We start from the raw sequence: 16,312 nt of genomic DNA on the forward strand, positions 1-16,312 counted from the left end.
ACAAGCAAATGAGAATATAAATGGTATGTTAGCATTTATTGCAAGGGGATTTGAGTACAAAGGGTAAAGAAGCATTGCTGTAAACGTATAGAGCTTTGGTGAGATCATACATGGAGTAGCATGTGCAGTTTTGGTCTCCTTATCCAAGGAAGGATATACTGATCATAATGGGAGTGCAACAAAGGTTCCTGGGATGGCAGGATTCACCTATGAGGAAAGATCAAGGAGACTTGACCTGTATTTTTTTTAGAGTTTAAAAGAATAAGGGATGATCTCTTTGAAGTTAAACAATTCTAACAGGACTCAACACTACAGGACGGATGTTTTCTTTGTGCGGGGTTACATACTAGAACCAGGGGATACAGTTTCAGAATTCAAAGCAGAGATTGATAGATTTCTAAATACCGATGACGTCTAAGGATATGGAGATAGTGTGGGAAGAAGGCATGAAGTAGGAGGTCATGCATGAGTTAGTTCAATGACAGAGCACACAAGAGGCCGAATAGCTTACTCTTGTTCTTACATTTTTACAGTAAGAATTTATGTTCCATTGAAATACTTTTCCACTCACCAACTAAAGCTCTCAAAGTTACTGCTTAAAGGTTATAGATTTTCAAGTGTCTCTCTTCAATTTCATCATGTAGGCTTTCCATTGTAAACAAACCAGAATGAGCAATTTTCCCCTCATGTTCCATCCATTTCAATGAACACAATCGTGCCCGCAATTCTCAATAAGGTAGATTGTACATCAATTGCGCTAGCACTGATAAATAGAAGAAAAAAGAAAATTACAGCAGATCATGCTGTCTGAACTAAAACCCCTTACCCTTCTGGGGACCATATTCCTTTATTCCCATCCTTTTCATGTATTTTGAAGACACTCCTTAAAAGTCACTATCATACCTGCTTCCACTACCTTTCACGGCAGCAAGTTCCAGACACCTACCTCTGTGTAATAACCTTGCCTCGACATCTGCCTTAAACCTTGCCCCTTAAACCTATGCCCCCAAGTAATTGACTCTTCCACCCTAGGAAAAAACTTTTACCTACTCTGCCCATGCCCCTCAATCTTGTAGACTTCTATCAGACCGCCCCTCAACTTCCATCGTTCTGGCGATAACAACCCAAGTTTCTCCAATCACTCCTCATAGCTAATACCCTCCATATCAAGCAAAGACTTGGTAAATCTTTTCTGTCTCCATTCCACAGCCTCCCCACCCTTCTGGTAGTGCAACGGCCTGAATTGAATGCTATGTTCCAAGTGAAGCCTAACCAAGGTTCTATAAAGCTGCAACATGACTTGCCAGTTTTTAAATTCAATGCCCTGGCCAATGAAGGCAATTATTCCGTATGCTTTCTTAACTACCTTCCCCACCTGCATTGCCACTTAGTGACCAGTGTACCTGTACACCCAGATCCCTCTGCCTATCAATATTCTTAAGGGTTCTGCCATTTACTGCATTTTTTCCATCTGTATTAGACCTTCCATTACCTCACAATTGTCCGGATTAAACTCCATTTGCTATCTATCCACCCAAGTCTCCAACCGACCTACATCCTGCTGTATCCTCTCATGGTCCCCATCACCATTCGCAATTCCACCAACATTTGAATTGTCCGCAAACTTATCAAACCAGTTACATTTTCCTCCAAATCACGTACATATATTACAAACAGCAAAAGGTCCCAGCACTGATCCTTGAGGGATGCCACTTGTCATGATGTGGAGATGCCGACGTTGGACTGAGGTTATCTTTCCCGCAAACAGCCAGAGCAAAAGACAGGCATTGAATAAAATAAACATCAATACTGAAGTTAACATTCATACAGGAATGGGAAGTCAGCTGGTTACAGCACAAATTCAGCGTCTCCAGTTGTGTCCACTGATCAATGCAAAGTGAAAGTTCAGAGATCTGGGAGGTACTGAGGTTCAGCCGGCATAGAGATGAAAGGGTATACAAGCACTCACGCACCCAGCTAAGATCATTACAGGATAAGTCCACATCTAGCAAATTGGAAAGGCTTTCCCAAGCTTGTGGGCCGGTTGCTCCATGTGCATTGGGTATTCCGGTGATGCAATGTCTGTAAAGCTGCCACAGTTGATCATGCATAAGCAGGTTGTTATTCAAAATCAGTGTCCGGAGATGAACCAGACACCTCATCTGAGGAGGTAGACTCTCCAGGTTATTATCACTCAGGTCCAGTTAAAGCAATTTGGTCAGATTTATAAACAGTTGGTTTGGAATGTTGTCTATACTGCTTTGGCTCAAATCAAGCACAAGCATGTTTTTTGCATTCTCCAGTCCGAGGAATCTCAGTCAGCTGATTCTAGCTGAAGTCCAGGACAGAGAGATCAACTGGAAAACGTCATCAGGAACACCAGAATTCTTTAGATTATTAGCTCAAGCAACAATGGCCCACAAGTGTGGCAGGCTAGACAGCTCCCCATGAAGCGTTGTCAGGCTGTTGTGACTTACTGACAAGTGTTCCAGTTTCTGAAGAAAAGCTAATTCCTCTGGTAAGTGGCAGAGTCCTGTCCAGTTCAGCTTCAGCCATCTCAAACTGGTCACACATTTAATGTGTTCTGGAAAATATCCATCTTTGAAATCATTTCCACTTAAATCTACGCCTCTGATGAAGGGCAGAACCCCGGTGGCAGCCATGTCTAACACAGTAAGAAGTCTCATAACACCTGGTTAAAGTCCAACAGGTTTATTTGGTAGCAAACACCACTAGCTTTCGGAGCGCTGCTCCTTCATCAGGTAAGTGGGAGTTCTGTTCGCAAACAGGGCATATGAAGACAAACTCAATTTACAGAATGATCGGAATCCAAGTCTTTACAGCTAATTAAGTCTTAAACGGTACAAACAACGTGAATGGAGAGAGCATTAAGCACAGATTAAAGAGGTGTGTATTGTCTCCAAACAGGACAGAGTGAGATTTTGCAAGTCTAGGCAAGTCGTGTGGGGGTTACAGATCGTGTGACATGAACCCTATACACAGGATCTGCTCAGATGAGGAGGATCACAACAGACATCTCCAGATGCTGAAAGATGCCCTCATAAGAACAGGATATGGCGCTCGACTCATCGATTGATAACTCCAATGCGCCACAGTGAAAAACTGCACCAACCTCCTCAAAAGACAAACATGGAACACAGTGGACAGAGTACCCTTCGCTGTCCAGTACTTCCCCGGAGCGGAGAAGCTACGACATCTTCTCCGGAGCCTTCAACACGTCATTGATGAAGACGAACATCTAGCCAAGGCCATCCCCACACCCCCACTTCTTGCCTTCAAACAACCGCACAACCACAAACAGACTATTGTCTGCAGCAAACTACCCAGCCTTCAGGAGAACACTGACCATGACACCACACAATCCTGCCATAGCAACCTTTGCAAGACGTGCCAGATCATCGACACAGATGTCATCTCACGTGAGAACACCATCGACCAGATACATGGTACATATTGTTGCAACTTGGCCAATGTTGTCAACTTGATACGCTGCAGGAAAGGATCTCCCGAGGGATGGTACACTGGGGAGACCATACAGACGCTACAACAACAGATGAATGAACACCGCTCGACAATCACCAGGCAGAACTTTTCTCTTCCTGTTAGGGAACACTTCAGCAGTCACGGGCATTTGGCCTCTGATCTTCGGGTAAGCATTCTCCAAGGCAGCCTTCACGACACACAACGTAGAGCTGATGAGCAGAGACTGATAGCCAGGTTCTGCACACATGAGGATGGCCTCAACTGGGATCTTGGGTTCATGTCACGCTATCTGAAACCCCCAAGACTTGCAAAATCTCATTAACTGTCCTGTCTGAAGACAATACATATCTCTTCAACCTGTGCTGAATGCTCTCTCCACTCACACTGTCTGTACCTTTAAGACGTGATTAGCTGCAAAGACTCGCATTCCAATCATTATTCAGTAAATTGAGCTTGTGTCTTTATATGCCCTGTTTGTGAACAGGTCTCCCACTCACCTGACGAAGGAGCAGTGCTCCAAAAGCTAGTAGCGTTTGCTACCAAATAAACCTGTTGGACTTTAACCTGGTGTTGAGAGACATCTTACTGTAAACACCACTTGTCACAGCTCTCCATTTAAAAACGCACCCTTCCACTGCTACCCTGTGTCTTCCATGACCATGTCAATTCTGTATCCATCTTGCCAGCTCACTTCTGATCCCATACAACTTCACCTTCTGTACCAGTCTACCTTATCAAAGCCCTTACTGAAGCCTTATCCTCAATCATTTTTGTCACTTCCTCAAAAAACTTGATCAAGTTACTGAGTCACAACCTCCCCTTCACAAAACCATGTTGCCTCTTGCTAATACATCCACTTATTTCCATGTGGGAGCAAATACCAGACTCTCAAGGAGGTGGCAACATTAAATTGAACTATTGGAATTGAAGTCACTATTGCATTTTCATGGAGAAATACAAACAGATACTCAAGCCATTTACTGTGTAACATTACAGCAAATCTATTATGTAAGTATATTAAGTTGCTGAATTTTAATGGTTTCAGCATATTTAAGTAGAACATTTCCCACCCATGCTAAACAAATAATGTGTATGAACAGTGTGTCATATGAAGAATACTTTCATACATTTAATGAAGTATAGCTTCTGAATCATTTCAATAAGATTGCAATAAATTACAAAGATAAACAATGGTTGCAGCATCAGATTGATGTCTAGTAAAGCTCTCTTAGAAGCAAGCTCATTTTAATATCACATTTATAATTCAGCCTTGATGCGCCAACCCAAATAGCCTGTCAATACTCAGCTTAGGTTCACAAAGTTAATATGGCATACGTGATTTTTTTAAATCCATAAAGAGCACTAGAATAAAGGAAAAAGGAATAAAATGGACAAGAAATTATGAGTTCTTATTCCATAGTCAGTCGGAATTTTATAAATTGATACCCAAAAAATTTTCAAACCTTCAAACAAAAAATTAATTCCCCATCAGCCAATTTAACTTAATGTTCTAAACCTTGTGGCATTTATTATGTTGTGCATCAATGCCAATTGACTAATTAAATTGCAGTTAAACTTTGCACTTCTATTCTTAGCTAGTTAGAATAAAAAAAGATATGCCCCTTAACCCTTGAAGTACCAGTCATGTCACTTTGGATAACAGTTTGTTTTGCTTTATCAAGAATAAGGCTGATGATTGGAGATCCAAGACTGTTTTGCCTGAGTACTTTTTGCCAAAAGAAATAGAAAATAAAGAATTTCTACAACCATTCGATTCAAATTTGAAGCTAAACATAGAATATAGCTTGCAGGACTGACTAGGAGTATACCAACCTTCACAACTACATGTACAAATTAAATAGTACCACTCAGACTCAAGTCATTATTTATTCATGCCATGAAAATAGACAAAAAAAAACAATCTTTCATCGTTTCAAATATTTTTATTTAAATATACATTCACTTTCTAAAGCACATACATTTCAGTCAACGTGCACATGAAGAGGTATAGCTGCATCCAACAGGCTAAGATGATAGCTATTAACATGCAGCTTCACATATGAGATATAGTGCAACACCAAAACAAAGTCATTTCCACTGCAGCAGTGTGTCAGGTTGATATGAATGCAAGACTTTCTTTTTATAGTGTTTTTTCACAACCTTGGGATATATTATAGTGCTTTACAGTTAATGGAGTGTCACAGTCATAATATAGGATACAAGACATCTGTTTGTGCATAGCAAACGCCCGCAAATAGCAATGTGATACTGACCAGGTAATGTATTTTCAATTATGTTGACCGACGAACAAATACTGGTCAGAACACCAAGGATGACAAACCTACTCTTCCTCAAAACAATGTCATGCAATCTACATCCAACTGAGTGCATACGTGGAGCTTTGGTTTAAAGCCTCATTCAAAGACAGCGTCTCCAAAGGTGCAGCTTTCCCTCAGTAACTAGGGTGTCAGCTTAGACTTATGTGTTTACATATTTGCTACAGAGGGAGTATACAGAGATTTATTAAGTTGATGCAGGTCTAACAGCATACGTGCAGAGAGAATAGAGCTAATGTTTCAAGTCAGAGCCTGAAGGGTCAACCAGGCTCAAAACGTTTGCTCCATTTTCTCTCCACAGGTGCTGCCAAACCTGCTGGGATTTTCCAGCATTTTCTGTTTAGGTTCCAGATTCCAGCCCCACAGTACTTTGCCCTTTTCATTAAATTAATTCCTGGAATGAGGTACAATTAAATAGACTGGGCATTATTCTCAGGAGTGCAGAAGAATAAGATGTGATCTCATTCAAAAACATAATTCTTACAAGGCTCAATAGGGCAGATACAAGATGGATGTTTCCCTGGTTATTTGGTCAAGAACCAGGGGACATAGTCTCAGCGTACGGGGCAGGTATTTTAGGATTGAAATAAAGGAGAAATCTCTTCACTTAGAGTGGCAAATCTTTGGAATTCTCTGCCTCAGAAGGCTGCAGTGGCTCAGTATTAAAAATATCAGTGAATATGGGATAGAGCAGGAAAATGACATTGAAGTAGAAGATCAGCCATGATCTCACTGAATGATGGATCAGGCTCGAGGCTTACTCTTATTACTTGTGCGCTCTTCGGAACGAGTGCCATCAACCGAGACACAGTTGACCCTTGACTGATAGAATATGTACAAATCCAAACATTCTTTTCTCCAGCTAGTGCAACCCAACAAACATGTTTTTGTCCAACCAATATAGAAAATTTATGATTTAAAATTTCAAGGATCTAGAAGTTACGTAGAGAAGCTCCAAAAACTACAAATATGCAATAAATTGTGGAAAATTAAACGAACAAACTTGTAAGTGTACTCATTTTAATTCAATCTAGAACTATGCAGAGGTTACTGAAGCATTCAGAAATTCAACAAACAAAATGTCCACAAGTCACTTGTGGAATACATCCTAAAAGCTCAAAACAAGCAATCATTTTAGTTCCATAAAAACTTGAGTATGCAGCCAAGAATTGGAGGAAGGCAAATGTTATCCCAAAAGAAATCAGACACAGAATCTGAAAACAGACCAGCTAGTCAAATGTTGGTAGAGGAGGAAATGTTCAAGTATATTTTAAACACGTGTACACTTGATAAATGCAGTAGCCACACAAGTGGCAAGCACAGATTTAAGCTGGAGGCACAGGAGTTCACTAACCTTTATAAATCCATACAGAATCCTGTCGTTGTGTCTTGCAAATGACTACTATCTGTTGCAGACCCACCAACAGTATAAAATACACTACAATGGATTCTACTCTCCCTAAAATCAGCACTGGTTAAGTTATTTTTAAAATGCAATTCCTGGCAGATCTTAGCAATATGCAATGGCTGAAGGTTTCCGTAATAGGGACTTAATGAATGGCATTGAATCGACATTTGGAATTGACAGTAATACTCCAGAATATTTAATATGAAGTGGATGTCTAAATGGTAATGATCTCTTTGCTTAATGTGTGAGATGTGATGCCCTTTCTGCTCAGTTTTAAATTATTTCTAAACTGTTTAATTTGTGGTTACCTTTCGATGGCGTAGGCTGGATGGCCAGGTTCCAGAATTGGACAGGTGAAAGATTTCAACAGCTGTAGCAAAGTTTTGGAGCAAACAAAATCATATTTTCCACAAAAAACTCAATCAGACCAAACCAAAAACAAAAAAAAACTGGAAACATTCGACAGATCAAGCAGGATCTGTGAAGAGTCAGAGAAGTATATAGCATGGAAACAGGCCCTTCGGCCCAACTTGCCCATGCCATCCTTTTTTTTAAAACCTCAAAGCTAATCCCAATTACCCACATTTGGCACATATCCTTCTGTACCCATCATACCCCACGTAACTGTCTAAAAGACAGTTTAAAAGACAAAATTGCACCCATCTCTAACACTAACTCTGGCAGCTAGTTCCAGATACTCATCACCCTTTGTGTGAAAACAATTGCCCCTCTGCACACTTTTGTATCTCTCCCCTCTCACCTAACACGTATGCCCTCTAGTTTTAGACTCCCCTACTTTTGGGAAAAGATATTGTCTATCTAGTTAATTTATGCCCTTCATTATTTTATAGACCTCTTAGATCACCCCTCAGCCTTCCAAGCTCCAGAGAAAAAAGCCCCAGTCTATCCAGCCTCTCCTTATAACTCAAAGCTCAAGTCCCGGTAGCATCCTAGTCAACCTCTTCTGCACTCTTTCTAGTTTAATAACATCCTTTCTATAATAGGGTGTCCAGAACTGAACAATGTCTTGCATGACTTCAACAAAATGTCCCAACTCGTGTATTCAATGTTCTGACAATGAAACCAAGCATGTTGAATGCCTTCTTCACTTTGTCCATCTGTGACTCCACCTTCAAGGAGCTATAAACATGTACCCCTAGATCTCTGTTCTGTAACTCGCCCAAATGCTCTACCATTAACTGGATAGGTCCTGCCCTGGTTCAATCTACCAAAATGTATCACCTCACATTTATCTAATAAACTCCATTTGCTATTTGTCAGCCCAACGGGCCCAATTGATTAAGATCCAGTTGTAATCTGACATAACCTTGTTCACTGTCCACTATGCCACCAATTTTGGTGTCATTTGCAAACTTACTGATCATGCCACCTATATTCTCCAAATCATTAATATAAATGACAAAACAGTGGACCCAGTACTGATCCCTGAGGCACACTGTTGGTTACAGGCCTCCAGTTTGAAAAACAACCTTCTATGACCACCCTGTGTCCTCTGTCATCAAGCCAATTTTGTATTCATTTAGCTATCTCACCCTGGATCCCATGAGATTTAACCTTATGCAACAATCTACCATGCGATACCTTGTCAAAGGCTTTGCTAAAGTCCACATGGACAACATCAACTGCAATTGCCCTAATCTACCTTCTTTGTTACTTCTTCAAAAAAAAACTAATTTACAAGACATGATTTTCCACTCAAAGCCATGCTGACTGTCCCCAATCAGTCTTTGTGTTTCTAAATGCCTGTAGATCCTGTCTCTCAAAATACCTTCCAACAACTTACCCACCACAGATGAGAGGCTCACTAGCCTGTAGTTTCCAGGCTTTTCCCTGCAATCCTTTATAAATAAGGGCACAGGCACCTCACCTGTGACTATCGGTGATTCAAATCTCTCTGCTGGGGGACCCGCAATTTCCTCCCTAGCCTCCCACAATATCCTGGGATACACTTCATCAGAGCCCAGGGATTTATCTACCCTGATGCACTTTAAGACTTCCAGTACCCCCTTGTGTAATATTTTCACTCCTCGAGAATCACTTTTTATTTCCCCAAGTTCCCTAACATCTATGCTTTTCTCAACAGTAAATACTGATGAAAAATATTCATTTAGGATTTCACGCATCTCGTGGATCTACACATAGATGACTGTGTTGATCCTTAAGAGGGCCTATTCTCTCCATAGTTACTCTTTTGCCCTTTATGTATTTGTTGAAGCTCTTTGTATTCTCCTTTGCCTTATCTGCCGGAACAATCTCACATTTGCTTTTTACCCTCCTGATTTCTCTCTTAACTCTACTCCTATGACCCCTATACTCAAGGGATTCACTTGATCCCAGCTGTCTATGCATGTCATGTGCCTTCTCCTTCTTAACCAGGCCTCAATACCCTGAGTTATCAAGGATTCCCTACCTCTGTCAGCCTTACCCTTCACTCTAAGAGGAATGTATCTACCCTGAACCTTGGTTGACACACTTTTGAAAGCCTCCCACTTACCGACATCCCTTTAGCTTCCTACAGACTCTCTCAGTTAACTTTTGAAAGTTCTGCCTGATGCCAACAAAATTGGCCTTGCCCCAATTTAGAATTTTAACTTTTGGGCCAGATCTATCATTCTCCATAGCTATCTTAAAACTAAGACAATTATGGTCACTGGTCCCAAAGTGATTCCTCACTAACACTTCTGTCACCTGCTCTTCCTTATTTCCCAAGAGGTCCAAGTTTTGCCCCTCTCTAGTCAGGCCATCCACATATTGAATGAGAAATTCCTCCCGAATACACTGAACAAATTTCTCTCCATCCAACCCTCTAATACTATGGCTTTCCCAGTCAATATTGGGAAATTTACAAACCCCGACTATCACCACCCTATTTTTCTTGGCACTATCTCCCTACATACTTGCTCCTTAATTTCCCATCGACTAGAAACATGCCAGATAGCACCTTCGAAAAAGAGTTATTTCAGATCAAGTCGATTTTTCATGCCGCCAGATTTACAGCATTGGCAGCACTTTGCTATTGCATTAGTATTTAATTCATTGTCACTGCTCTTCCAAGAATGCTTTTGAAGTTCTGCTCTTACCTAAAAGAGGATTTCCATTTGTCTCATCTACATTGGTGTTAGAATTAAAGTGTCCCAACTCAGAACACTGGCTCATAGTGTTGTATTTTTGTTTGGATTAATGTGAGGAGCAGCATAAAATCCAGTGAGAAAACAATCCAATCTTTATGTAACGAACTAACAAAGCATATTTAAGAGCAGCAGGGTGGCACAGTGGCTAGCACTGTTGTCTCACAGCACCAAAGACCCACATTCAGTTCTGGCCTCAAGTGACTGTGTTGGAGATTGCACGCGTCCTCCCAGATTTCCTATGCAGGAATCGGCCCTGGGTGGGGTTGTGGTTGATGTAGACTCAATGTTATGAATGGCCGCCTTCTGCACTGTAGAGATTCTATGATGTCTCAAATCTCTTGACCCTAGAAATGAGCATATCCACTCTGATTCTAAGGTAATCTGATTCTACTTTTAGGACAGTTTGCACCTGACTGTCTAGATGCCTGGTATTTTGTTACTGGGTAAATTGCATCTCATCACGTCTTTGGAATGCTGACTACTGCTATAGTGACGCAGATTTCTACCTGTTGGAGGGCAAATCGCATTCTATCATGTCTTTTTGAATTCTTGTTACTGCCGTTGCTAGGCAGGTCCCTGATTCTTGTTCACTTTTTTGGTTTTGCATTTCCCTTCTCTTGTTTGATCAGCTATCTAAAAAAAATCATTTCCATAACCATGTTTCCTTTCTCACTAAGTGTCTGACTTCAACCTATTTCACATGGATTCCATAAATTCTAAATGTCATGCTATAAATACAGATGTCCCCAAGACATCCAGAACATTTCAAACTGTTCTAGATGCATCCTAAAATATAAAATATTCTCAATGTCATTCACATGCTTGATCTCTCCTGTAAGCAACACCAACTATTCTGATAGTCATCTCAAACTGAAACGTTAACTGTTTCTCCCCCAAATGCCACCTGACTCAAGTATTTCCAGCAATTTTTGTTTTTATTTCGTATGTGCAGCATCCACAATATGTTGCTTTTACGTCACAAATCAATCTAGCCTGTTTGAAATGATTTCATGAGCAAACCACATTCCTTAGACAATTGTGCACAGGAACTTCTGCTGCCTACTGGCCTTGATGCAGTTTAACTTTTATATCCTGTTCCTTGTGCTTTAGGAAATGTCTCACATTGTGCTTTTGTACAGTTTGGCCTATTTCTCCAGAGCACCCATGTAATTTTGTAGCATTTCAAATATTATTTCTGAACTCAAAGCGGATACAAAATTACGATATCATCAAGAAACTATGAGCAAGCCACAATCTTTGAGTACCAAAATATCATTAACAAAAAAGGAGGAACAGGGAATGGGCTGACAATCAAACACTGGGGATGGTGAAGTCTTGCCTTCAGAACAACAAAAGGGAATTATTCCCACCTGGATAGCTATTGTTTATTGCCAGAATATTCAATTGCAGTTCACTGTGGTTGCTATTGTTCCAAACATCTTTGCCACAGCCAGGAACATTGCACTGCCATTATGCATTCTTTCTTGTTAATGTTCAAGATCTTCGAGCCTTTATTTGGTTTTGGCAATGCATTGGTTTTGGAGTTAGTTGATTACTGCTTTGAATATAACCAACAACCAAGTGTCCACAGATCTCGGGGGTTAAAAATTCCAATGACTCTCAGTCTTTTAAAGTAATTTCTCCTCATCTCAGCCCGAACCACTGACTTATTCTGAGATTAATTCCTTCCTTTCATCTGAGGTCAGAGGCAAGGAAATTGATGAAGCTGTTGAAATGGTCAAGCCAAGGATGCTCTGAGGAACTCTAACAACAATGCTCAAAGGTTGTGTTTTTTAGCCTCTATTAAACATAACATGTTCGTTTGCAACAAATAACATGGGACTGGAGGATTTTCTTATTGACATTTGTTTTGGCAGTGCATTGTATTGGACTTAGTTGATTATTACTTTGATCTTGAGGGCAACTATTCTCACTCCTTTCCATTGGTATTCAATTAATGTCCGTTTCAAGACTAATGAGGTCAGAAGTAGCTTGGTTCTGGTAGAACCTGAACTGAATGCCAGTGAGCAGGCATCACTGGCTACAACTATTGTTTAATTCATCTCCCTTTTTAATAGACAGGGACAGACCAAGGGTACATTAATTGGCTGGATTAGATTTGTCCTGCTCAGAATTCCCTTTTCATGTCAGAACCTGCTACAAAGTGGTTAGTTCAGCATGTTTCTGAATAGACAACAGTTTAAGAAGTGTATTATTACACCCAAGATTAAAAAACCTATCAAAATTACAGTTGAGCAGTGTTATTTAAACTGAAAAATCTGTCCTACCCCACAGCAAAAAATGAATCAAGTCAAACATTGATGGGAGAGAAATACTGAAACAGTACATTTACACAAGGGAATAAACAGAGCAGAAAAAAATTAATTTGTACCATCAAATCTCATTGTTCTAGTGCACAACTCATCCAGAGTAAAATAATAAAACAGATCATTCAATATAGTATAATTTTATGCACTTCCCTTTTGTTTAAACAAAGTGCTTCCTTCCAATGAATTGTCCAGCAAGTGATGCCTCTCTCTCAAATTGCACGGAAATCTTGCATAGGTCTTCAAAATGTTTTTAACCAAAAAGTAACCCATAAATAGCACCAACTACAGCAGTCAAAATCTGAATTACACAAAGGCTGTTTTGCTTGTAAAAATATTGTGAACTCGAGGGAGTTAGAGCTTATTATGGAAGATATATCATCCCCCTGAGCACAAAGTGAAAAGTTTTCTAGCACAGACTGAGGGCTTTCAACAAATGCTTTGCCATACAAAACAATACTTTACTTCTATTACCAGAAACCTTTTCTGTAGTTTTATTTAAACAGAAGTAGTAAACTGAAATATTACTAAACAAGGCCAGAACATTGTCCATGGGGCTCCACTGCTTTAATACAAATGCAAATACAAGTTGATTAACCTACACCTAAACTGCCAATTCCTTTGAACTGAAACAATTTATAAAATGGCAAAACTTACACCTGGATTATAAAGAGATATGTTAAACTCACCATATATTTCATAAAATACACTTTATGCCCCACTGTTCTCTATATTGTTTTTGCCAGTCTTTTAACATGCTTAAGCCTTCCCTTGGAAATATCAAAAAAACTTTAAGGAACTTTCACTCAAATGTAAACTGATAAATACAGGTTCTCAATGAGGGGAAAATAACAAAAGCAGGGAAGTAATGTTAAACACAGATGAAAACTTGGTTAGACCACAGCACGATCTCTATATTGTATAAATTATTTATAGGCACTAGTGGAGGAGAAAATAAAAAGATCTTTCAGGATGATATTGAAACTACCAGGAAAGATTGAACAGATTCAATTCTCTCGAAAGGGGAAGGCTGAGAGGTGCCTCAATACAGGTCTTTAAAAATTGTGACGTGCAGCTCACGATAAGCAATTAAGACAATGTCTAAAAACCTGATTATCAAAGCATATTCTTTGAAATTATGTATACTGTCCAAATTGGGGACAAATACACATGTGGGTTTTGATCTTTAATTTCTAACCCTATTCATTTAATTGGAATTCAAACTGATTGTCCTTTTTCAAACAACTGATACTGTCAACCAAAATGATATTTGCGATATTATTGCCAACCATCTAAATTGAGTTGCTGCTCTTTTGATAACCCTAAAGGTCTTAGTTGAGTCTGAACTTTCAAATATATAAGCAACTTCTACTTTGAAGTATAACTTGTTTATCAATACGCTAGCATTTCTTTTTGCTTAAGTGTCTTGTTCAAAGCTGCTGGTTTGTAAATTTGGTATAGGTTATTTTTATTCAGTGATGACTAAATCTTAAATTGCAAGTTCCAGATTTTTTGGCAGTTTTAGATATTTGCAAACTAATGGGTACATTGATTAAACTTTATAACCCAAAAGGAGAACAGTAAACACTTCAGAGACCCTCAAAATACAAAATAATGCACACTCCTGAATTGTGTCATTAGACAAGTATAATATTAGGTGCTTGCCAATCTCTCACGGAAAAAACAAAGTTTTAAAACCAAGTATAATCAGAAGCCATTAAACAAAACAAAATTGACTCTCATCTCAAACAGTACCTGCCCTGTAGTATTTTGGGAAGAAAAAATGCTTCACTCTTAACAAACCACACTGCAGTGTACTTCTTGAGAGTTATAGAATTGAGATTTAACTGTTTCCATTTCAACATCAGATGAAGTCTAACAGGTTTATCGGTATCACAAGCTTTTGGAGCACCGCTCCTTCATCCTCACCTGATGAAAGAGCACGCTCTGAAAACTCATGATACCAAATAAATCTGTTGGACTTTAACCTGGTGTTGTGAGACTTCTTACTGTGGACACCCCAGTCCAACACCGGCATCTCCACATTAAAACATCAGATGACAAAGTGTGTCCCCATCACACCTGTCAATTTTCACTTCTTCCTGTCCTCCTTAGGACCGCCTATGAGAGTCAACCCTTGAAAACAATCTGGGCCGTTTTTGCAATCGGGATAGTACTGATAGGATGTCTGTTACAAGGTACGGTAACAACTCTATTGATCTGCAACAACAAAAAGTTAAATACTCCACAATTTTTTGGGAAGAAAAAATGCGAATTTTTGCGGTCAGTTACACCCTGGGAGTCATTCTTTTGGACAAGGATCCGAAGTGGTAAACACAAGACGACATACAATCAGGGTGTCACTGCATTCCTCAAATCGGGAGCCAGCAGGGTGGAGTTTTAACAGTTTACAGCGCCTTCAGACGGAGCACCGCAACAAGTTAAAAGTTTCCCCAACTTTAGACAGCGCTTTTTTTTTGCAAGGTGCGCCGAACCAATTGCTGTTGCTATGGCTGTCGCCGCACACTTCAGCGCAAGCAGCCCCAATGTCTGGTTAAAAGTGCACCGCTCCCTCCCTTACCTGCACAGCGCTGTTGAGGAAGCAGCTGTTCTCCCCAGGTCCGTTGAGCAGCCCTTTGGTCGGGGCGATGGACAACATGCTGCCCGGCTGGTAGGCGCTCCGCAGGTTACTGCCAGGCTTCAGGAGAAGCTTCACCCAGGCCATTGTCCCGGGAGCGGCTCGAGCAACAACAATCAGGGGCGGAGCCAAGCAGCTCGCGGCCGCGCGCTGGCTACCAGGTGCCTCGCGCTCTCACCCCTCCGCCTCCCTCTCCTTTCAGGTAAAGCAGCTGCTCCCCATCGGGCGGCTTTTTCTCTTAACCACCGCAGTCCTTCATTGTCATGTTTCCTTGAGGTCAGAGTGGGTGGCGAGGTGGGGAGGGAGACACAGACTTAACTCGGGTGGGCGAGCAACTCGGGGGCTGGGTTATCAAAGTTGACGAAGAAAAGTTGACAAACGGCGGCCCCCTGCTTCTCCCGTCGCCTAAGCTGGCTGGCTGGCTCGCTGACGGAGACTGACGGCGCCCCCAGTTCTGCGGCTCCCTCCCTGAAGATGCAATGAGACTCCTGCTTTCCGAGCGGGGCGGCGCAAAGCACCGGTCACATCCAACCGTCCCAGCTCGAGAGCACCGCCGCTGCGTCACCACCACCTGATTCCAGCTGCTTGCGTCCGGTCACGTGCCCCGCTTGCTTTGCCCAGGGAAGTGGGGAGGTGCTGGGATGGATCGCAATTTCTGTCTTAGGTACAACCTAAGCTTGGATATGTGTGCACGCCACTATGACTTCCTCGTTTGCATAGCCAATAGGAAAAAAAAAGGAGAACGGTGATCAGGCGTTTGGTTTTTTTTAAAGTGTTTATTTATTAGTGTCACAAGTAGGCTTACATTATTAACACTGCAATGAAGTTACTGGGACTAGTCCCCACGTTCCAGTGCCTGTTCAGCTACAGTGTGGGAAAATTTAGCATGGCCAATGTGCTTAACCAGCATGCGTTTCAGATTATGAGAGGAAACCAACACAGGCATG

The 16,312-nt window shown here is 40.9% G+C and overlaps 1 protein-coding gene across 1 annotated transcript in view; it reads right to left on the reverse strand.

Annotated features, from left to right (window-relative positions):
• LOC145344297 (ubiquitin carboxyl-terminal hydrolase 53-like) overlaps nt 1–15,943 on the reverse strand; it is a 103,803-nt gene extending 87,860 nt beyond the window's left edge. Inside the window, exon 1 of the mRNA XM_080191371.1 lies at nt 15,309–15,943. Within this exon, the coding sequence (XP_080047497.1) occupies nt 15,309–15,452 (144 nt within the window). The 5' untranslated portion in view covers nt 15,453–15,943. The remainder of the gene's footprint in view (nt 1–15,308) is intronic.
• Between the last annotated feature and the right edge of the window lie 369 nt (nt 15,944–16,312).

The sequence above is a fragment of the Carcharhinus amblyrhynchos genome, chromosome 1 (genome assembly GCF_965287045.1).
Source record: "Carcharhinus amblyrhynchos chromosome 1, sCarAmb.v2.hapA, whole genome shotgun sequence".
NCBI classification, from domain to species: Eukaryota; Metazoa; Chordata; class Chondrichthyes; order Carcharhiniformes; family Carcharhinidae; genus Carcharhinus; species Carcharhinus amblyrhynchos.